Below are 20,857 nucleotides of genomic sequence, written 5' to 3'. Positions count from 1 at the left end.
CTTGGTTCTTCCCAGTCCACTCCAGCCCACAACCTGGTATAGGGGGGCAGGAGGTTCCTGGGGTGGGTATGGGGGCCAGAAGGGGACCCAGAAGCACGAGGTACTCTCTCTGACAGCCGGTCCCATCCTCAGCTCTCTGTCCAGGCATTGTGTGCCTTCCACAGCCCGCTGCCCATTGAGGTCTGGCGTATGCCAGGCTGGGCACTTCTGCTGGGGCGGGAGGGGGGACTGGGCGGACCCTCACCTTCCAGGAGCTCTGAAACCTGGCTCTTCTGTTGCTCAAATCTCCCCACCCTTCCACCCAATCTGCAGCTAGGGCAAGGAGCGGGGCACTCTGATCTCCCTGGGCCATCTGAGCGGCAAGCAGAGTTGAGGCCAGTCACCCCAAAGAATGAAGGCCGGGGTGCAGTGAGTGGGCCTGGTCCCCTTTCTGTGGAAAGCATCCCAGGGACCTTCTGGTGGTGGTGGTGGGGAGGGGACACCAGCTCTTCCTCAGTTCACTACACAAAGTGCCAACCCCAAGGGGCTTTCCCAGCCCTGGCCATGCCCCAGTACAGCCTGGGGACCATAACGTGGGGAGAGGGCTTTGTTTGGCTCTCTCCTGCAAGATGGAGCCAGAAAGGAAAGCCCTCATGGGAGGGCACCCTAAGCCCCATCCTTCCGAGCCCTGGCTCCTGTTGGGTGGGGGCTTTTCTGTGCATTCGGACTCCCCCAATCTGTACAGATGCCACGCTACGCTTCTCACTCCCACCCCCAGCCGGGGCACCTCCCTCCCCCGACCTCCACCGCTTCCTGCTGCAAAGTCAGCCCTGCAGCAGCCTGGCCCCGCCCGCCCGCCCGCCAGCCCATCAGGCACCTGCGGGCTCCCCTTTGTCTGTTGGGCCAGCAAAGCTGTGCTCCGAGTGATGCTTGAGCGCAGCCTGGCACGTGGCTGGGGGCGCCCCAGTCTCCCTGCCTTGAACCCAGAGCCTGAGCAGCAGTCCCCCCTCCTCTCTGGGCTGCCGAGGGCTAGCCAGGTGGCTGGGGGCTCGTGCCCTGGGCCAGGAAGGAGGGCACTTTTCCATAGTCGGCTCTGACCCTGTCTAGGTGACCTCCTTGGGCTCCTGGAATATGGGTCACCTGCCACCTGCCTCAGAGGACCCACCCTAGACCTGGCCCCCAGGCCCCCACTCACCACACAGGGCTGGGCAGGGATGGACGTTCCTCCCCACCATCCCTGCCTCGGGGCCAGCAGTCCCGGACTGGCACTCCCCCACCCACAGGCCCCTCTCAAAGGGGCAAACCCAAAGCAAGAACAGGGAGCGGGGGTGCGGTGTAACGGGGTCTCCACCCAACAAAAGACTGGGATGGCTCAACTTTGCAGTGTCCCTGCCCTGCAGCCCTGCACCCCTCCCCGGCGTAGCCATGTCCTCTCCCCACCTCAAAGGTCAGGACACATCACTTGGCACCCCAGATGCAGGGCTGCCTGATCCATTTTAGCTGACAGCCGCAGCCAGGAGCCCCAGGCACACCCTCCTGGCCTCTCCGAGGTGCAGCCCCAGGTACATCCCTTCCCCTGTCCCCAGCCCCCCCCTGCTTGGGACAGGGCCAGCAGGGTCTGTGCCTTCCCAGGAGGCTGGCACCGTCCTAGCCCTGCGCCCATCTTTGTCTGCAGCCCCCCGGGCGGGGTGCTGCGGGCCTGGCAGGACCCGGCGCGCGGAGCCAGCCCGCGAGGGTGGATGAAGGGACATTTCCCCCCAACATCCCGGTATGAGACAGCAGCCCCGTGGGGAGGCGAAGAGGAAACACACAGACGCTCGGCCTGGGCCAGGGCTGGGTGTGAAATACCGGATTTCCTTGTTTGTTCGATTTTCGGGTTATTAAGGGCTCCCAAGAGGGGCCCGAAAATACCACCCAAACAAAGCCCCCTTCCAGCAGCCGGCGGGGTCCTCGCGGCCCCTCCTCCGGGAGCGCACGCTCCGGACCCAGCGGCCCCGCGCCCGCGCGACACAAAAGCCCGAGTCCCGCGCGCCCCGGCCCCTACCTGACGGCCACCTTGACGCAGCAGTCCCCCTGGCCGGCCATGGCCCTCGCGCGCCAGGGTCTGGGCGTGGATCGGGGGCGGGGGTCCGCGGGGCCGGTGCCCCAGGCGGCGGCGGGAGGCGCGGCGCCGCGGCGGGGACGGCGGGGACCGCGCACACACCTCCCGCCCGCGCACCGCCCACCTCGCCGCCACCAGCGCGCCCCGCCGGGCGGACAAAGCGGGCGGGGGCCGGCCCGCTCCAGGCCCCGCCCTCGGCCCCGCCCCCGGCCCCGCCCTCGGCCCGGATCACCAATCAAGAGCCTGATCCCGCAGCAGGGGCGGGGCTGCAGCCTTTAAATTGACCTCTTGGCGCGCCTCCGCCCGCGTGCGGGGGGCGGGTGGGAGCCGGGGCCCCGGGCGGAGGGGCCGCGCGTGGCGAGCTGCGGGCCGCGCGGGAGCCTCGGCCTTGGGGGGACCCGGTGTCTTAAATGAGGAAACTGGGACGCGGAGGAGGGAACTGCCCAAAGTCACAGCGAGGCAGAGGCTAAGCGTGGGTAAGAGCGCAGGTCTCCTGCCCCCGAGCGCTTCCCAGGAGAGGCGAGCAGTTGGCATTGGAAAGCGCCAGGAAGGGTCACTTCTATTCCAGTGAGCCTGCCGACCCCCACTGAAGGCGATTCTTGCCCGTGTTTCGGATCCCCTCCGGCTCATCTTTTGGCTCATGCGTGGGCAGGCTCCTAGTCCTGAGGCCTTGCCCTTCCTGGAGTCCTTGGTGACCACAGGAGGCCCCACTCACTGCGCCTGGTGCGCGCTCTGCCTGTTGTGGTCTCCGGGGCAGAGGGTCCGCGTGGGAGGCCTGAGCTGCCCCGGGGACCGGAGGGAACAAAGGGGGAGCTCAACTGGGGCACCTGGGTAGGGGCTGGGAGGGGAGAGAGCTCAGCTGCCTTTCTCTGGGCATAAAGGACCAGGGCAGTGATGAGGGAGAGAGACCAGGGCAGTGAGGAGTCCATCTCCCCTCCCGCTGAGCCCGGGCACCTTCTCTCTGCTTCTGGATGCCCAACACTGGGGCCATTCACAGGCCCTCTCACCAGCTGCCCGCCTGCCCCTCATTTCAACCAGCTGCTTTCCTTGGAAGGGGCCCAAGTGGAAGACCCAGCTGCAGCTCCAGATGTGGAGGGAGCCCTCTGGGAGAGGTGAGAACAGGGAGTCTGGCCCCAAGCCTCTTGCATCACCCGGGGATGATGAAACCAGGCCAGCGATTGGGGCGAGGGTGTGGGTTAGGGTCTGAGGATGCACCTGGTGGCACCGTCCCCCACCTCTTCCCTTCCCCACCCACTCTGAAGATCCCTGCTCCTTCCAATAGCCCAGATCCCTTATTCAACCAAAAACAAAGATAATTTCAAGGGCAAATCACCTCCCCCCCCAATCCTGATGGAGAGCAGGAGCCCCACCAGCAGGTATCCTATACCTTTTACGGTCATTTGAACCTAGAGAAAGCCTCTGGAGCTAGGAGGCCACTCCTCCCAGAGCAGGCGGCCAGCAGAGCATTGAGTCAGATTCTGGGCATTCTCTCTCCATCCATCAACCACAATACCAGGTGGGGAGGAGACCGCGTTTATGGACCATCTACATGAACGAGGCACTTTATGTGCATGTTCTCATTTCACTCTCACAACCTTGTGAGCTAGGCTTTATCATTCTTTCTCAGTTTTGCACAGGGGGAAACTGGGTCTCACCGAGATTATAAGCAGCAGACCCAGGATTTTAACTCATGTGTCCAGTACCAGACTCCCCAGATCACCTTCCAGCAGCTGCCCAAGGGAAAGGAGCTGGACTGGCCCGACCTTTTGCTCTAGGGTCAGCCCTCCGGATGGCATTTTGCAAAGCTGCTCTGCTGCCCGCTAGATTCTGGACTTCTCTGGGGCCCATCTCTGGTTTCCTGGTCCAGGAAGTCCCCTCAGTCTTCCTAGAGTAGGTGACCTTTCTGACTCACAGCTTTACTGCTGGGAAATGGTACTAGAGCCACTGCCCCGCCCATCCCGCCAGGTCACAGGGTGTCAGGAGAACCAGGGAGGCAAGGCAGCTGGAAACTCAGGCTTTCTGGAGGTGGGGGCCCTCAGGTCAGCCACGCCAGCCCGTCAGCAGGTACCCCTGGGCCTCCAGGGGGGAAGCAGGACAGTCAGAGGTCCAGACCCTGACTTATGGGCACCACTGCCCAGAGGTAGGGCAGTAATTGGGCACAGCGGTCAGATGTGGCCCCAGAGGCAGGAAAGAACTTGGGGAGATTTCCGTGAGCTGGGCCAGGGGAAGCCTGGGGCAGTCCCTTCAGTCTCTGTTCAGCTTCAACACAGCCTCGGCCTCTTCTCTGGTTTGTTCCCACCCCCCACCTCCTTCCCGCTTCCTTCTTTCCTCCCTCCTTCCCAAAGCCTGAAGTTCCTTCAGATCAGCTGCTTGTATACTTTTCCCTCCCACCCCAAGCCTTCCCTCGGGGCCTGACAGAAACAGGCTCTCGCTCACACAGACACACACACACACTCACACACTACCCTGTGTTTGGCCCTGAGCCCTGGAGTTTGAGCCCCACTCTTGCCCTGAGCTGAGGCCCTTCCCCCCCAGCATCCTAGGCCCCCATCATTTCTCCTGCCTGGGAGCTGTGGGCGTCTGGGCAGATGGGAACCTGGGGGAGTGTGGGGCAGGGGGCTCTCCAAAGCAGGAAGCTCCCACGCTACGGTAGTTAAAATACTCAGCAGTGACTTGGGGCAGCCATCTGGCCCAGATCTCACAGGCACAGCCCTACAGCGACAAATCAAAACACCGAGGAGCTCCCCTCAGGCCCTAGAAACGTCTCCAAGGTGCCCCGACCTTGAGTTTCATCTTCTTTAGGGCTAGATCCAGGCATCGGCATTGCAGAAGCTATCTGAGCTTCGACCTAATGTTCTGGGTGGAAAGTCCAGAGTTCTGGGCCTCCACTCCTAAGGCCCAGCCCCACCCCAGCAGCTGTGCTTGGTTCTGTGGGAGACCCTGCTGGCAGCTGACCACACCCTCCGATGCCCACCCGGACGCAGAGCCCTGATCTGCGTGCCGGCAGAACCTTGGGACCCCAGGGGGGCTCTATTGGGGTGCAGACTCAGAGATCTTAGCTCAGGCATGGGTTTGGCTGGACTTCCTCCATTACAAAGAAGACAAACTTAGCCCTGGAGGAAACCAGAATTGGTTATAAATAGTGAGGGAGAGAGAGAAGCGCTGTGGATTACGAACACCCCGACCAGTCTTAAAAAAACTATTTTTGGTTTCCAGTGTTACTGAGGGTTTAATTGCTACCCTTATAACCTCAAACACCGGCTCTTCACCTGCTGTTCTCTGCAGGGGCTTCTGATACAGCTCAGGGGCCAAAGGATTGGGGTGGTGTGGGTGACCCTCACAGTCACAAACCCTACAATCATCTGGTTCAACCCCTGCACTTCCAGGCGGAGAAACTGAGGCCCAGGTAGGTAGAGAGACATGTCCAGAGCTGCACAATAATCCAGGGGCCGAGTAGGGACTAAATGTGTCCCCAGGCTCCCAGAGCTGGGCCGTCTTTTCTCTACAGCCGCAGGACACGACCAAAGGTAACGTGAGAGACCAGGCTGCAGGTGAGTTTACAGTTCAGACAACAGTTACGTCAGAACAAAATGACAAAAGACAGCCCAGAAGCCAGAGGGTGGTGTCTGAGTCACCGAGATCCAGGTTCAAATTCCAGTCCTGCCCCTGCCCGGCCGCGTGACCTGGCCGGTGATGGGAGGACTCCACGTGTTGGCTCCGTCCTCAGCGGGAGATAACCACACTCACCTGTTGTGAGGTTAAGTGAAATCACCTGGGTTGAGCACCCAGCACAGAGCTCAGCGAAAAATAAACAGTCATCTCCCTCACTTTTCTGTGGGTCTTCTATCCCTTCCTCAGGGGTCCCCGCCCTCTAACGGGACCCCTGAATTTGCCACCATGAGGTTCCCTGGCGGGTAGAACGTCTCAGAGACGGGTGTGGATGAGGCTGGGTAGAGGGGATGGCGCTGAGGGTGCCTGGCCCAGGTGGTTCTGGACCCAGGGAAGCGGGAGGAGGCCTGTGAGTTGCCTGGGTTTCGGTCCCCAGGGCCCAGCTTCCAATGGTGGCCCGGGGCCCGGGAGGCCGGCCTGCTCCCTGAGAGGTCTGGCTCCCTCACCAGCCAGCATCCGACAGAAACAAATCACCTGCGTCTCACAAGGGGCCTGGGCCTACGGTTGTCACATTGGCACCTTCCAATGCCCCAGAAGTAGGAGGATCTCAAGCTTAAGGTTATGAGACCTGCCTGACGTCAGGGCGGGGAAGCGGCTGGCTCCCGAGGTTGTCAGAGACGTCCCCCCTTTAAGAGTTGCTCAGCCCCGGCTGGGGCAGGACCTGGAGCAGCACCAGCACCAGGGCAGGAGAGGATGGGGGGCTCCTGCCTACTCTGAAGGTGGCCTGGAGTGGGGCCACCCTCCTTGGTTTCCAGCATCCTCTACCTGAGCCCCCCCTTCCAGATGAAGGGCTCCCCGTGTCGTGTAGCCATCCTGGCGGCTCTGTGCCTATGCCCTCCCCCAGCCGTGCCCACACCCCTTCTGGCAGATCCCTCCCCTGGCAGCTGGGCCCCCTGTCTGCAGGGACCTGGCAGGGAGAAGGTGGGATCCAGCAGACACTGCCCCTGGCCAGTGCCCCGGACGACAGAAGGCACCCCCAGCCCGTGTGGGGACCAGCTTCTGTAAGATGGTCCTGCTGTTTCTCAGAGGAGGAGGGGGAGGCTGGGCCCTCACAGGCCGGGGTTGGGGGGCTGGAGGAGGGTTGGGGGGTTTGAGGGCGTGGGGTCCCGACGTCAGGACAAGCTACTGGTGCTGAGTTTGGGGAGAGAGGCGTTGCAGGAGGAGGCTGTGCGCCCGGCTGGGGGGACCTCAGATTCGCTGTGACAGTCAGTGAGCCCCCCGCCTGGGCACTCGCATTGGGGTGGGGCAGCTCAGGAGCCCTTGGGGTGCTCTGGGAGGTGGCGTAGTTACCATAGCAACAGCCAGAGGGCTCCGAGAGGGAAAGGGGCTGAGGAGAGAGGCCAGCAGCTTGGGAAGGGGCCGCCTGGGGCGGGGAGTGGGGCCTCACTGCCTATGTCTGGCTGTGTGACCCCAGGCAGGCACTGTACCTCTCTGTGCCTCCACTGCCCCATCCTCAAGCGGGACCCGCCCCCACCTCCCCTGGCTCCCGTGAGCATGAAATGGGTATCAGGTGGGCAAGCGGTTTGAAAGGAGAGTGGCGGGTGCAGGACAGTGCCAGTGGCCGGGGCGCAGGAGGTACCTGGTCCACTGTGGCTGCTTTACTCGTGGTGACTCGGCGTGGACAAGAGGGGCCCTGGAGCCTGGGACCTTTGATATCCAAGGCCATAAACAGGCACAGCTGGGGCTTCGAGGCCTGTGCTGGCAGCGGACTCTGGCCAGCGAGACACCTGCACGCAGAATAGAGTCCAGAAGGCCCCTCCGGCCTCCTGGGGGAGGGGCCGAGGGGAAGGAAGGCCCAGAACAGGAGACAAGCGGAGGCCAGGTGCCCGGGGACAGGGCTGGAGACTTTAATGTTCTGTTGGGTTGGGGGAGGGCTTGTGCCAACAGACACTGGCCAGGCCAATCTGAATGACGTTAGGATCGCCCTGTAATTCCGAGGGGCTGCACTCTCCTTCCCCCTGATTGTCTGCTGAGGTCCTTGACCATCCACTCAGTGGAGACAGGGAGGTTGCCCCAGATGCTGACGTTGTCCCCTCCAGCACCCTCTCTCCATCACTGGCCAGGAGGCCTTAACCCAGGCCAAGACTGCGGGTTTCATGGCCTGGGGGGAATGAGGGTCTCCTGAGAGCCTTGACACGTGTCAAGGCTGCCCAGGGAGGACCTGAGGCTCGGGGGCCCCAGGGCACCGGCTGTGCCCTCGGGGGACTCTCGTCTTCTCAGTAGCTCTGTGGCTGCCACCTCCACGTCCTCTGGTTCCATCTGGCAGGCCTCTGCCAGGGCCTGGCCTGTCGCTGTGATGAAGCCAGCATCGGCTGCCAAGGTGTCCAAGCCCCCTCGAAGTAGAGCCTTAAGGGGGGAAAGTAGGTTGGTAGGGTTTTCCAGGGGAGCCGCCTCGGGGCCTGCCCTCTCCCCACCCCAGGCCACCCAGGGCCTCCCCTGAATGTGTCCAGTGCTCTGGCCCAGATGGCCTCACCTCCTGTATCAACAGGGCAGTGGCTGGAGCCAGGCATCTGGAAGGGCTCTCGGGGGTCCTGCGGCTGTGGGGGGCTTCCTGGGCCAGAGGCCCTGGCATGGGGCTTCTCCTCGCTTCAGGCATGGGGCGCTCCGCCCTGGAGTACTGTTCCAAAGGCAAAAAACAGAGACCCCAGAAGGATGATGGAGCCCATGGGGACCCAGCGGAACCAGAGCTCTTCCGAGGGGACCTCAGCCAAGACCCATGGAAAGGGGCAGTCCCAGGCGTCTGGTCTCCTCTGTGATTGACAGGCCCTTTCACGCCCTTCGCCTGTATGGGGTTCCTCCCAGGCTCTGCCCCTACCTGGCAGGGGGCAGGAGGGGCCCGGGCTCTGGGCACCGCTCTCTGAGTCAGCTGGCTTTCCTGCTTTTCCACACAGGATTGGCTGCGGGGTCCTGTGGGTGGACAGGGCGAGGGCAGGAGGGCTGTGAGTCCTGCTGGCGGCCCTGAGTCAGCAGAGCTCTGCCTGGCCTGTCAGCCACCCTGAGACCCTCGGGCTGGGAAAGGGGTCCTGGAGGGTGGATACACGCCGGGGGCCGACCACTCCAGGCCAGCAGAACACACAGTACCCCCCCACTCTATGTGCCTGTCTCTGTCCTGTGGACTTGGGAGGGGCTCTGGCCAAACTGGTGTGTGTGTGTCTGTGTGTGAGTTGTGGAGCAGGGCAAATGCCCGGGTCTCCACTGAGCATCCTCAGGGCCCTGCTGTCACACGCAGCAGTCTAGCACCTGCAGGGAATTGCCAGGTCACCTGCTGAAGGGCCCAGAGCCCAGGTGCCAGTGTGTCCAGGGCTGTCCTTTGGGGATGTGTGTGAATTTCCTGGCACGCTGGCCAAGGGCCCTTTCATGGTGCACACACTGTCCCCCTCCCGCCTCACCCAGTCACTGGATGGCACCCTTCTCTGCCAGCTCTCCCGTTCCGGGCCCAGCTGGTTCCCATCACAACAGGCTGCCAAGCCAGCCCTCCCCGATGGGTTCCCCAGCTGCCAGGGAGGAGCGGCTCCCTGGGACTGGGGGAAGGCTCGGCCTCTAGGACACACAGAAGAGACTGACCCAGGACTCCTCCTCTGGCAGCGGGCGGCTCTGTCTCTCCAGGGGACTCCCGTTCATAGCGGACACTGAAATGACAGCGAGGGCCGTGAACCAGAGTCGGCGGCTGGGTCTCCTGCGGTCCTGCCCTTCTGTGGCCCACACCTGCTTTCCCCTGGGTGCAGCAGCCTCGACTTCGGGCTGGGGCTCCCGCACTCTGCAAACCCCCCTGTCTCTCCCTGGCTCTCCAAGGACAAGCCAAACCCGTTCTGGCTTTGCTCCTCTGCTCGTGGGTTTCTCCTGGCAGAGATGCCTCCTCCCCCCCTCCCGCCCCTGTCCACCAGCCCCATGGCCACTGGTTCTCAGCACCGGCTGCACATGGGCTCACCTGGCAGCTGTGGGGACTGGTAGTGACCGTGTCCCACCCCAGAGCCCACCATGGGGCCCAGGCTCCGGGATTCTGACAGCTGCCCAGGTGTTCCCTGGTTGCTGAGCACCACTCAGCATTGGTGCCCAGGTCTGCGTGAGGCTGCCCCCTGCTGGCCGCAGGAGCCTCTGCAGCCCAGGCCTGCCTCTCGAATTAAGGTGTCAGATGGACCCCAAAGGGCGCAAAGGCAAGCAAAGAACACCCTGCCCACATTGGGGTGACCCCTCCAAAACCACCTGGAATCCACTAACCATGCCTTCCCAGACCTACCCCAGTATCCCTACATCCGGGGCTGGCAGTTGCCGCCACTACCTGGGAAACACCTGGCTGTTGCTATGGTTGCTGTTGCCGGCGGCAACATTGGCATTGGCATTGTTGGTATTGGCACGAGCAAGGGGATTGGTGCCCGGATCTTGAGGGAAGTCCTCCAAGAAGACGGGCGACTCCAGCTCTTCCATCTCTATCTCGGAAAACTGGAGGGGCCTCTGGTTGGCCATGACGGGGGCCAGGGAGTTGGCCCTATCCAGAAAGTTGTCCATTTGGCCAAACAGGCCTCCAGTTCTCTAGGGGCAAGGAGGAGAGAGGAAGGACTGAGCGCAGGGACTGAGGTGAGGGCTGGGGGTAGAACTAACTTGCTAAGTGATACAGGACATCTCAGGTCCTCTCCTGGGCCACCATTTCCTCATGAAGAATCCAAGGTTTAGCCAGGTGGTCCTTAAGGACCTGCCAGCTCTACGGGGTCAGAGACACTAGACAGAGCTAAGACTCGAGCACCGGGGTAACCAGGGCAGGTGGGGCATCTGGCAATGGAGGGCTTGTGAGAGATGAGGGCTGACTGGGGTGGGGATGGGGAGGAGAGGGTGAGACTTGGTGGGGATGGGGAGCTGGGGAAGGATGTGTTATATTTGACACCTGGAGGAGGTTGGGTCATCAATTCTGAGTCCCCAGATATGTGGGTGGTGGGTGTCCTCAGCTTTCATGCCCTGCCTCCTGTATGGCCCTCCCTACTGAGATACGTCCCTGCCCCTGTGCCTAGAATCCATGGGAGGCCGTGCCTTCGCTCACCCGGAATATCCCTTCCTCCATCGCTGCCTCCACCATGGCCCTCTCCAGCTCCTCCTCGGCTGTCAGGTCTCCCGAGATGGTCCGGCGGATCTCAGGCGCCGCCTCCTCCTCAATGGTCCGCAGTCCGGCCTGGGGATGGAGATAGGACTCTGTGACCCCCTCCAGTCTGAGAGGGGAGACCAGGCTGTACCCCACGGCCTCACTCATTTCTAATCCTGCACATTCAGTGTTCGGGGCTCTGAGAGGACACCAGGTGCTGCCTGGTCTCTGGGGTAGTCCAAACCCTCGTGGTGCCCAGGGAGTCTTCTCTTGACCTCATGGACGATTTCATAGCCTCCCAGGCCTCTAGGTTGAGATATCTCTTTACGCAGCACAGTCTTCTAGACGAATGATCTCTTTTGATCGCATGTGCCATGAATATAAGTTTTTGAGCTGAGCAAAGCCCCCATCACCAGCAACGGGACCAATCAAGATTGGTGTCCCCGATAATTTGCAACGAGAGCACAGCATCGCTCCTGTGACATTCCTGTCCGAGATGCAGGTCCTAAATCTATCACGAGGGAACATCACGCTAGCCCAAACGGAGGGATGCCCTGCCCTGTGAGCTTCAGGAGTGTTCAGGTCACATCAAGGAAAGACCAGAAACTGCTCCAGATGGAAGGGGCTAAGGAGATATGAGGTCTAAGCTCAACGTGTGGCTCTGGACTGGACCCTTCAGCGATAAAGGGCACTGTTGGGATAACGGGTGAAGCTGGCATGGGCTGGTCCTCTGTCATGGTCACTTCCTGATTTGGGTGGTGACGTGGTGGCGTGAAGCAGAATGATGCAGGAGGATGGGCCTTCATTTGCAGAAAAGAGACCTTAAAGTGTCCTGGGTTGATGGACCATCATTCTGGGAATTAGTCTCAAAGCGTTCAGGGGGGGAATAAGGTTCTTGTTTAATACACGCAAGTTTCTAAATTGTGAGATTGTTTCAAACTAAAAATTGCAGTCGAAATAAACTTCTGAGCACCCCACCCACGGGCATGTCTATTTTTTGAATTTATAAATGTTGTGCATTATAATTAACACCAAAAAATAGAAATAAAGAGCAGATGAGAGAAAACAGAGTTCTAAGTTGCTCTGTAGGCCCAGTGGCTCGTTCTAAGTGCATCCTGGGAGAGCGGCCTTCTTTGGGGAACAGTGCTCTCCTCTAACTCCAACCTCTCCTTTGAACAGGTCCCATTTCCTCTGGTCCTGTCATCCAGAGATGGCCGGGCTCCTGGTTCTCTTGAGGTTGGATTGCCTTCGATCGATCGCGTGAACCACCCAGAACTGTCATCACCTTCCCTTCCCTGTCCTGGCTCCCTCCTCCCCACTGTGCCTCCATCATTGACCCTCAAGGACACGGAGACGGACGGAGCAGGATCCTGAGACCTGGCTCGGCAGCCGGTCCCCTGGGGCTCGGGCTGGACTTACCTGGATCTGCACGGCGTCCTTCTTAGGCCGATACCCATAATACTCCTCCTGGCGCTTCATGAACTTGCGGAAATGCTCCTGGATGAGGAACGTGGCGTAGAACTTGCCCACCGTCACCTCGTCATCTGCAGAGGGGCCAACAAGGGGCGTCCTGAAGGCCGGTGAGAGCCGGGCAGAGCCCCAGGACAGGGCAGAGGAGGCCACCCCTCCTCTTGCTGACCTGGCCAGTGGCAGGTTCCACCCTGAGGCTGCTGCCTGCCCTGGTGGCCGCCATGGGGTCTATCCAAGGTATTTAGGGAGGGTCTGGGCCATTCTCAGACTCCCATGGGGCTTCCTGGAGCAGTCCCTCGTCCCCTCTCCTCAGCTGCCTCTGGACTCTGCCTCCCAGAGCGGCACGCACCTCCGATCGGAGGGATGACCTGGTCCAGGAGCTTCATGCTGGTTCTCTTCCAGATCTTCTTGATGATGGCCCTCAGTTCCTCATTGGCCTGCTCAAAGTTACCTGGGGACAAGGGACAGGCAGGGAAGGCCCTAAAGTCACCCAGGCCAAGCCAACGGCGCTTGACGAAGCCACTTGGGGCTCTGCGAACCTCTCACCTTCTGTCTTGATCTTGAGGGCCGTGCGGACCAGGGCGAAGAGGGTGGCGTTGAAGGTGACGGTGCCGTCGCTGTTCAGGGGCATGTTCATGCCCACGAGCCGCTGTGCGGGGACAGGAAGAGGCTCGCTGCTGGGCAGGGACCAGGCCAAGCCTGGCTGGGAATCCTCACCCAGTCTGTGGGCCAGGGGGGGCCAGGGCATGAGGGCTGGGGGGCAGGCTGACCAGAACGCCCTTCACGGGGATGGAAGGATGAGCTGGGGGACATTGTCAAGACTGTAGGTCCTCAGGGAGGGATGTGGGGACCCAGGAGATGACTGCTCAGAAATGACTTAACAGCTTCCCCGCCCCAGGAAACTGTACCTCTTGCTGTCCCCGGGGCACCCTCCCCGGCAGCTCTGGTTACCTTACATGCCACCCGGTGGGGGCAGAACTTCCCGAAACCCAGTGGGGGCTGGATCCTCCTCAGCAGGGTCACCACGTCCAGGTGTTTGATTCGGCCCCTGCAGGGGGACAGGGGTTGTACACCCGGCAGGCCTGCCCACAGCCTCCCTCCCTGCTCAGGGACCGGCCGAGGTGAAGAGAGCGGGACAGGGGGACGCTTCCTTATTTTCCAGCCTGGACACCGGGACAGGGTCTGGGATGGTGGGCGCACAGGTGAGGGCAAGGCCAGCACAGAGTCTGCAGACTGGACTCACGTAGCCTCCGGGTCATACTCCGCCCAGATGGCCTTGAACTCGTCCAGGTGGTGAGGGCCCAGGATGGACCAGTCTCTTGTGAGGTAGTCGAAATTGTCCATGATGACAGCCACGAAGAGGTTGATGATCTGTAAGAGGTGACCGAAGTGGAAGGCAGGTGGTACAGGGACGAGGAGAGAGCTCGGAGGGGCCTGCTAAGCATGGGACCCACAGTGTCTCGCTACCCGGGCCCTTCTGAACAACCCATGCCCCCTACACAAGCAGCCCGTGTCCTGCCTCTGGGCTCGGACACACAGTGTCACCACCCGGGAGCTCGGTGCCGACCTGAGACACCCGGCCTCTCACCCCCAGGCCTGGGAGATGTCCCCTCCTATGTGCCCTCGAGGGACTGCTCTCCTATTCTGAGCCTGTCTTTTCTGCATATAGAGCAGGGGGTCCCCTGAACGACCAGAACTAGGTCCATCTAGGCGGAGCCTCCAGTCTCCCGAGCCCCTGAGGTCGAACCCCACGGAGAGACAGCAGCCGGCTGGGAGGCGGGCCCAGCCCGGCCCTGCCGCCCCATGCAGCCAGCTCACCAGGAAGGCGCAGAGCATGTAGAAGCTGATGAAGTAGTAATACGCGAAGTTGGTGCCGCACGAGTACTCCTCGCCTGGCGCGTACTCGGACTCTGGGTCGCACAGCTTGCCGTAGCTGCTGGCCAGCAGCACCTCCTGCCACGCCTCACCCGTCGCACACCTGGAAGGGAGGGGCTCCCGTTAGCCCCTCCTCTCGTGGGCAGGGGCAGGTGAGCCGACTGGGGCTGACCCTCCAAGCCAGGAAGCCAGTGTGAGCTGGGCCTCAGTTTCCCCTCTGAGCTGCAGTTCCCCTGCTCTACCTATGGGGGCAGCAGGAGCAGGGCAGAAAATAAGTGACAGAAAAGGGGATTCTTGGATGACAGGGACGGCAGAGCCTCAGCCTCTGAGCGCAGGCCCCACGTGGCCTCGAGGGTCGCACCAGGCAGCCAGCCCTGCCTCCCGCGCAAAGGTCCTGCGGTCAGTGGGGGCGGGGCCTCCTGCCTGAAGAGCAGCAGCACGGCCTGCGGGAAGGTCTGGAAGTTGTTGTTCCGGTTTATTTGGGTTCCGTCCACCAGGGCGATTTTCCCGAACATCTGCAAATCACACACACACCCTGTCTCCCACCTGACCCAGTCCCCGGAACTTCCCCGAGCTCCTCCAAGTCCCCTTCCCTTCCAGCCACCTCAGACCTGGAGTCCAATACCTGGGACCGTTTGCGAGCTTGGGTAAGCCCAAGAAAAGCAGGGGGGTGGACAAGCTTCCTAGCAGGATGCTGACTTGGGGACTCTGCATAGGGGAGGGGGAGGGCTCTCAGGGGAGGTGAGCTGAGACCACACGAGCCTCTAAGGGGCCCTAGAGATGCCAGGCAGGAGAAGGAGGGTCCAGCCTCTCCAGGACCCGCAGATGCCCCTCTAACTGGGCGGCACCCTGCAGGGCCAGCACCTCTCACCTGCATGCCGATGACCGCGTAGATGAAGAACAGCATCACGATGAGCAGGGCCACGTAGGGGAGGGCCTGGGGGGGGGCAGTGAGTGAGGTCCCCCGCTCTGCGCCTGCCTCCCCCAGGCCTCCCCAGGCCCGGGCAGCTGGGTGTCCCTGGCGGCCCTCCAGGCAGGGGCAGAGGGCAGGTCGCGGGCTGGGCGGGCCGGGCACTGCACCTGGAAGGACTTGATGAACGTCCACAGCAGGGTCCGCACTCCCTCCGCCCGGCTCAGCAGCTTGATCAGCCTCATGACCCGGAACAGGCGGAAGAAGGCGCTGGAAATGCGCGCGCTCTCGTCTGGGTCCTGCGGGGCGGCGGCCCCAGAGGTCAGTCTAGGGGCGGCGCCTCCGAGGGGTCGGGGTCGGGGCAGGCAGGGCAGCGGGAGGGGCAGTGTGCGAGGGGAGATGTTCCTGGCAGGGTGAGTGGTCCCTGCCGCGCCCAAGGCTGGCCCTTCCTGGGCTCTGGGCTCTGGAATGTTCAGCTGGGAGGAGGGAGGTGGGCGACTGGGCCTGGGGTGAGGCTGTGGCCAGGCCCCCTGCCTGCCCTCTGGGGCCTCCTGCCTCATCTCACCTTCTCTTGAAGCTGCAACTGAGCCCAGACCCTGGCAGCTCTTCCCCCCCTCCCCCCAGGTTCTCCCAGTGCAGCATCCCCAGCGCTTACTCCCAGCTCTGTTCCCATGACGTGGACGTGCCCCAGCCAGGCGGCCTCTGCCCTGTGCTCGCCTTAGACACCCCATGACCCTGGAAGGGGACAGTCCCCCTGCTCAACTTCCTGTGTCCTCAAAGGCCTGTGCCAGAGACCTGTCACTGAGGTCCTGTGCCAGCCAGCGTCACAGCCCTCCTTGGATGTCTCCTCGACAAAGAGGGAGCCAGAGAGCCCTCACCCCATTTCCAGGGCCCTGAGAGAGCCGTTAGGTCCATGCATGTTCTACCGCAGAGCCCCACCCCACCCTAACCAGGACCCCGGGGGCGGGGGCGCTGCTCTGGGTAAGGGAGTCCTGAGTGCAGGGTCCACTCCATGCAACCCATGTCAGGGCCTCAGCATGCAAGCTGCGGGGAGCTCATGCAGTCTGGCATTACAACGGTCCCGCAGCCTCCACCCAGGCAATACAGTCCCCCGCTGGAGGCCAGGAAAGTCTGTGGAGAGAAGAGACGAGGGGAGGGGAGGGAGGGGGGAGAGGAGGAGGGACATGGTGGGAGGGAGGTGTCAGAAAGGACCGACATAAGAAGAGTTAAAGAGAGAAAAAGTCAGGGGCCGGGGGTGGTGGGCCTGAGGACAAAGCTGTGGGGGCAGGGAGGCCACAGGCTGGGAGCCAGGGAGCAGGAGGAAGGAAGACCAACAAGGACAGGTCCCCTCTCATCCTAAATCAAGCCCATCCGCAAATGTCAGCTCGACCTTCCAAATAGATTCAGAGGCTGCCGGCTGTCACTGCCTCCCAGCACCATCAACTCTAACGGTAACGGCCTCCTGCCCCTGCCCGCTGGGTCAGCCCTGGGTCCCCTACAGCTTGCTCTCCACACAGCAGCCAGAGCGGCTCCCTTAGAACTAACGTCAGACCCCTTTTCCTCCAGGTATCCACCTACTTCTGTTGCACCGGACCCCTCATAGTGCCCGGAACATTCTTTGCCTCTGTTTCCTACTCTGTGCTTCTCCTGTGGCAGCCCGGCCTGTGGGTTTGCTCTGCTCCCCAACTCGTCACCACCTCCCCTTCCCTCAGCTGCACTTTAGACTCAGACGCCACCACCATGAAGCCTTCCCTGACCACCCCACCCAGAGAGGACTGGCCCTTGCACTCCAGCTCTGGCCTTGGTCAGCCTGGCACACCCATTCTGTCCTCCTGGAACCTGAGCTGTCTGTCATTCCCACCTTGTCACCCCCTGGGCTGCCAGGCTGCACACGCACTAGGCCCCCCACAGACATCTGTTCACTGAACAAGTGGCCCCACCGCCCCAGGGATGGCTCCGCCCCTGACACTCACATCAATCTCGCTGAGGATGACATCGATGATGCTGCCAATGACGATCAGGAAGTCAAACACATTCCAGGGGTCACCAAAATAGCCCTGGGAGGACAGGGATGGGAATTGGGATGAGCACAGGGAGGGGGAGCCCTCGAAGCCAGGCCTTGGGTGGGACGTCGCAGACCTGACAGGGTGCAGCTGGCTGGGCACGTGGTAGTGGACTTGGGAACCAGGGACACAGCAAGGTGCCACCCCCGGCCCTGGGGTGAGCCATGGGAAGCTCAGAAAAGGTGGGAATGTGAGCCAGGCTCCAGGGACGGGCCACCCAACCATCTTGCCAGGCCTATGTCTGAGGTGGCCGTGGCGAAAGGGGTGAGCAGCTTGGGAGCAGGTGAAGGGCCTTCTGTAGAATGAGGCTGGGGGGCATGGGGAGGCCCCACCCTCCAGCCCTGCGGCCCCCGCACTCACCCTGGCCTTGAATGCCATGAGCTTGAGGATCATCTCCAGGGTGAAAATGATGGTGAAGGCCACGTTGAGGATGTCGGAGATTTGGTTCATCTGCTCTGACTGGTTGTAGTGCTGGGGGGCACAGGAGGGGGCCGGGAGACGCTGGTTTCCCCGCCGCAGATGGCATTCCCAGAACCTCACCGTCTTCCTCGGGCCCCCACCCACTGCTCTTTTTAATCTCAACACACTTGGAGCCCATTTGGCAATCTCCTGCGTTCTACCCTGTCTAACGGGTCCCCTGTCCCCCCAGGGAGGTGACAGGAGGAGGAGAGGTGCCCAGTCCAAGTCCTGCTGCGTGGGTCCATTTACACACAGGTTGCAAGGCCACGGCTCAGTCACATATTTGTGCTGGGTTCATCGAAAGAGAGGTCCCCTGGCAGGGCTCTGAGGCAGGACACAAGACTAGGAGAGAAGACCCCTGGGCTCCAGAGCTGGCATCACCACCAGCCAGCGGTGGGACCCTGAGCTCACCAAGCCCCCTGTATGTGCCGAGGCCTCTCAGGGCTGGGGAGGCAGCTCAGAGCAGCAGCCTTAGCTCTCCTGACCCAGACTCTGCCCTCCCTTACGTCTATGGCCTTATAAAGTTTCCCAGAATCCCTCACTTTTTTTAAGAAAGTGGATGGCTTCCTGCTTCTTCCACACACACTCCCCAGGTTGTTCAGGGGGTCTGGAGACTTCCCCACCCCACCCTGTCCTGGCAGGATGACCCGATTCTGCCACCTGGCTGAGACCCAAACTCGAGCCGTTGCTCATGACCCACTACGACCTGGACCTGCTGGCTCGGCGACTCCCCTTCGGCTTCCTCACCTGGTGTCATTGGGTCAGTCTTGGCCTCCAGGGCCGGGAGCCTCCCTTTGGGGTTCTACTACACAAAGCTTAAGGGACCAGGTGCTTAATTAAGGCTTGATAACGCTGTTGATTGTGACACTGTCTATCTTGTGCGCTTAGCTCCCAAGAGACACCTGCTCTGTGAATATTAAATCCATCCTGAGGACCGGAGCCAAAATCCCAGCCACTCGACCTCCCAGGTTTGCAGAAGAAAAACCGGGAGAGCACTTTCTACTCAGCCCCCCCCCCAGCCCCCCGCCTTGCTCCTGTCTGCAGAATTGACGGTGACTTGAATGCCCAAATTCCCTCGAAATTCCCTCCTTAACCAGCTGATAGGAGCTTGGCAACAAGGCCTGGGGCCAGCTCACTTCTCCTGCGCGGCGTCTCCCCACACGACAGGTGGGGTTCGACCAGGTGGGGGAACCCGGTGGGCCCCTGCCCACCCCGCCCTGGCCCACCGGCCCTTACCTGCATGCCCAGGCAGATGGTGTTGAGCATGATGAGGGCAAACATCAGATACTCAAAGTAGGAGGAGGTGACCACGTACCACACCTGGTACTGGTAGGGGTTCTTGGGGATGTAGCACTTCAGTGGGCGGGCCTTCAGGGCGTACTGCACACACTGGCGCTGAGAGGCGATGTGGGGGGCCGTGAGCACGGGGGGGCCACCCTCCGGCTCCACGCCCGCGCCCGTGAGGGGCAGGGAGCCCCGAGGCCGGCCAGCTGGGAGCCTATGGCCAAGGGACCCCGCTGGGTGCAGGGGAAGCGTCCCACGGGCCAGTGGGCTCCCTGTCAGTTGCTAATGTGGCTCGTGTCCAGCCCGGGGCTCTGAAGGCCCTCCTTCCCCCGGGCATCTGGGGTCACCCCAGCCCCAGGACCCTTCACGGGTGGGAGGCCCGTCGGGTGGCCCCGCACCTGGTTCTTGTCCAGCTCGCAGTTCTTGTACTCGGTCTCACCCTGCTCCTGGAAGGTGACAATGACAAAGCCCACGAAGATGTTCATCATAAAGAAGGCGATGAGAATGATGTAGACGATGAAGAAGATGGCCATCTCCACCCGGTGGTTGTACACGGGGCCCCTGTCCTCCTCGTAAGCGTCGATGGCCTTGTACAGGAGCCTGGGCGGGCGGGGGAGACGGGGCGGGCTGGGGAGACGAGGCCGGGAGCTAGGCCAGGACGGTGACCTACAGGGGAGCTTGTGCACAGTCGAGTGGTGGGACAGACGTCAGATCGAGCCAGGGAAGGCTGGGACAGATCCCAGGACGGAGCGCCCCCTCGGTCCTAATCCACCAGAGAGCCCTCCGCTGCTGGGAACGGGGGATGTTTGCTCAGAGCCCCTGGTCAGGCTCTCTTTGGAATGAGGGGTCAACACACCCTCAGAGCCGGTGGGCCTGGCTGAGCACTGTCCGTGGGCCTGGGGGCTGCAGAGGAGCTGCTGGACCCCTGGCCCTGCCCCAGCTGCACCGTGGTGGCCCCAGGCCTAGTCCACACTCACTGTGGCCACCCCTCGAAGGTGGAGACTGTGAAGAGGGACATCATGGCTGACAGCACGTTGTCAAAGTGGAATTCGTTGTGTGTCCACTCGCGGCGATGCAGCTCTATCTGTGTGGGGTCCCCATCCTTATACACGTAGTAATAGCCCCTAGGCGGGGACGGGGGACAGTCACTGCACTGGGCGTGGCTGGGCTGCCCACCCCCCATGTCCTCTGGGCCCTGGGCAGTGTGTGCAGGACGAATGAAGGTCCAGGTGGGACCTGAGGGGACACTGCTGGGCTCTCCCTCCCACAGTGACCCAAGGAAAGGAGCTCTATGAGCACCTCTCCTGGGATGAGGGGCTCTGTTCCCAGGTCCCCAAGCACCAAGGGCCACATGCTTCCCGGCGCCGTGGCCCTCCTGCCGGGCGCCCCCAGCCGGCAGAGCGCAGCACACCTGCACTCCTTCTCGGTCATCTTGGACAAGTCGTTGCAGCTGAAGAACTTGCCCTGCGTCCAGGAGAAGGAAGGAGGGAGGGGGAGAGATGTGTTGTCACGGAAACAGGGATGGAATGGGGGTGGGTGGGAGCAGGGAGGCCCAGGGTCTGGAAGGAGGAGCCGGGTGTTGGGAATGTGCTCAGGTGTCAATCTCTATGTCCTGAAAAAGCCAGGGGCATCCAGAAATCAGCTCGGTGGGAGGGACACCCTGGCAGGGCCGGTCCCTGGAGAGGACTGGACGCCGTGTTCTCCCAGGAAGCGAGAGCAGAATGGGGCGGCTCCCCGACGCGCGAAGATGGGCTCCTGCCCTCAGAAGCTCCTGGGCACAGGGGGCGCAGAAGCCCAGGTGGCTGAGGAGGGGGAGCTGATGTGCTGGGCGGGTCGTTGTTTAGACAGGCCTGGGAGAGGGGCAGTGATGAGGGCGGGAGGGGTGCCTGCAGGCCCAGCAGGTGTGGGAGGCGCCTTTCTCCTCAAGCAGAAGCCGGGAAAGCCGGGAAGACAGCAGGTACACTGGGTGCCTTGAG

The 20,857-nt window shown here is 62.0% G+C and overlaps 2 protein-coding genes across 5 annotated transcripts in view; both read right to left on the bottom strand.

Moving 5' to 3' along the window:
• Window positions 1–2,161, bottom strand: part of KIF21B (kinesin family member 21B) — a 33,861-nt gene extending 31,700 nt beyond the window's left edge. For all 4 annotated transcript variants that reach the window (XM_081124044.1, XM_081124045.1, XM_081124046.1 and 1 more), the window contains exon 1: window positions 2,024–2,161. In XM_081124044.1, the coding sequence (XP_080980170.1) occupies window positions 2,024–2,064 (41 nt within the window). In that variant the 5' untranslated portion in view covers window positions 2,065–2,161. The remainder of the gene's footprint in view (window positions 1–2,023) is intronic.
• A 5,401-nt stretch (window positions 2,162–7,562) lies between these two features.
• Window positions 7,563–20,857, bottom strand: part of CACNA1S (calcium voltage-gated channel subunit alpha1 S) — a 30,674-nt gene continuing 17,379 nt past the window's right edge. Inside the window, exons 23-44 of the mRNA XM_081123920.1 lie at window positions 20,293–20,345; window positions 19,859–20,005; window positions 19,280–19,481; window positions 18,834–18,992; window positions 17,499–17,609; window positions 17,049–17,132; window positions 16,150–16,206; window positions 15,246–15,374; window positions 15,037–15,102; window positions 14,589–14,680; window positions 14,109–14,268; window positions 13,534–13,661; window positions 13,242–13,338; window positions 12,837–12,939; window positions 12,640–12,741; window positions 12,240–12,364; window positions 10,782–10,910; window positions 10,029–10,279; window positions 9,314–9,378; window positions 8,565–8,656; window positions 8,223–8,366; window positions 7,563–8,095 (exon numbers count right to left, since the gene is read on the bottom strand). Of these exons, the coding sequence (XP_080980046.1) occupies window positions 7,844–8,095; window positions 8,223–8,366; window positions 8,565–8,656; window positions 9,314–9,378; window positions 10,029–10,279; window positions 10,782–10,910; window positions 12,240–12,364; window positions 12,640–12,741; window positions 12,837–12,939; window positions 13,242–13,338; window positions 13,534–13,661; window positions 14,109–14,268; window positions 14,589–14,680; window positions 15,037–15,102; window positions 15,246–15,374; window positions 16,150–16,206; window positions 17,049–17,132; window positions 17,499–17,609; window positions 18,834–18,992; window positions 19,280–19,481; window positions 19,859–20,005; window positions 20,293–20,345 (2,748 nt within the window). The 3' untranslated portion in view covers window positions 7,563–7,843. The remainder of the gene's footprint in view (window positions 8,096–8,222; window positions 8,367–8,564; window positions 8,657–9,313; window positions 9,379–10,028; window positions 10,280–10,781; window positions 10,911–12,239; window positions 12,365–12,639; window positions 12,742–12,836; window positions 12,940–13,241; window positions 13,339–13,533; window positions 13,662–14,108; window positions 14,269–14,588; window positions 14,681–15,036; window positions 15,103–15,245; window positions 15,375–16,149; window positions 16,207–17,048; window positions 17,133–17,498; window positions 17,610–18,833; window positions 18,993–19,279; window positions 19,482–19,858; window positions 20,006–20,292; window positions 20,346–20,857) is intronic.

This window comes from Miniopterus schreibersii, assembly GCF_964146895.1.
Source record: "Miniopterus schreibersii genome assembly, chromosome: 21".
In the NCBI taxonomy this organism is placed as follows: Eukaryota; Metazoa; Chordata; class Mammalia; order Chiroptera; family Miniopteridae; genus Miniopterus; species Miniopterus schreibersii.
This window is presented reverse-complemented; position numbering and strand designations above follow the sequence as displayed.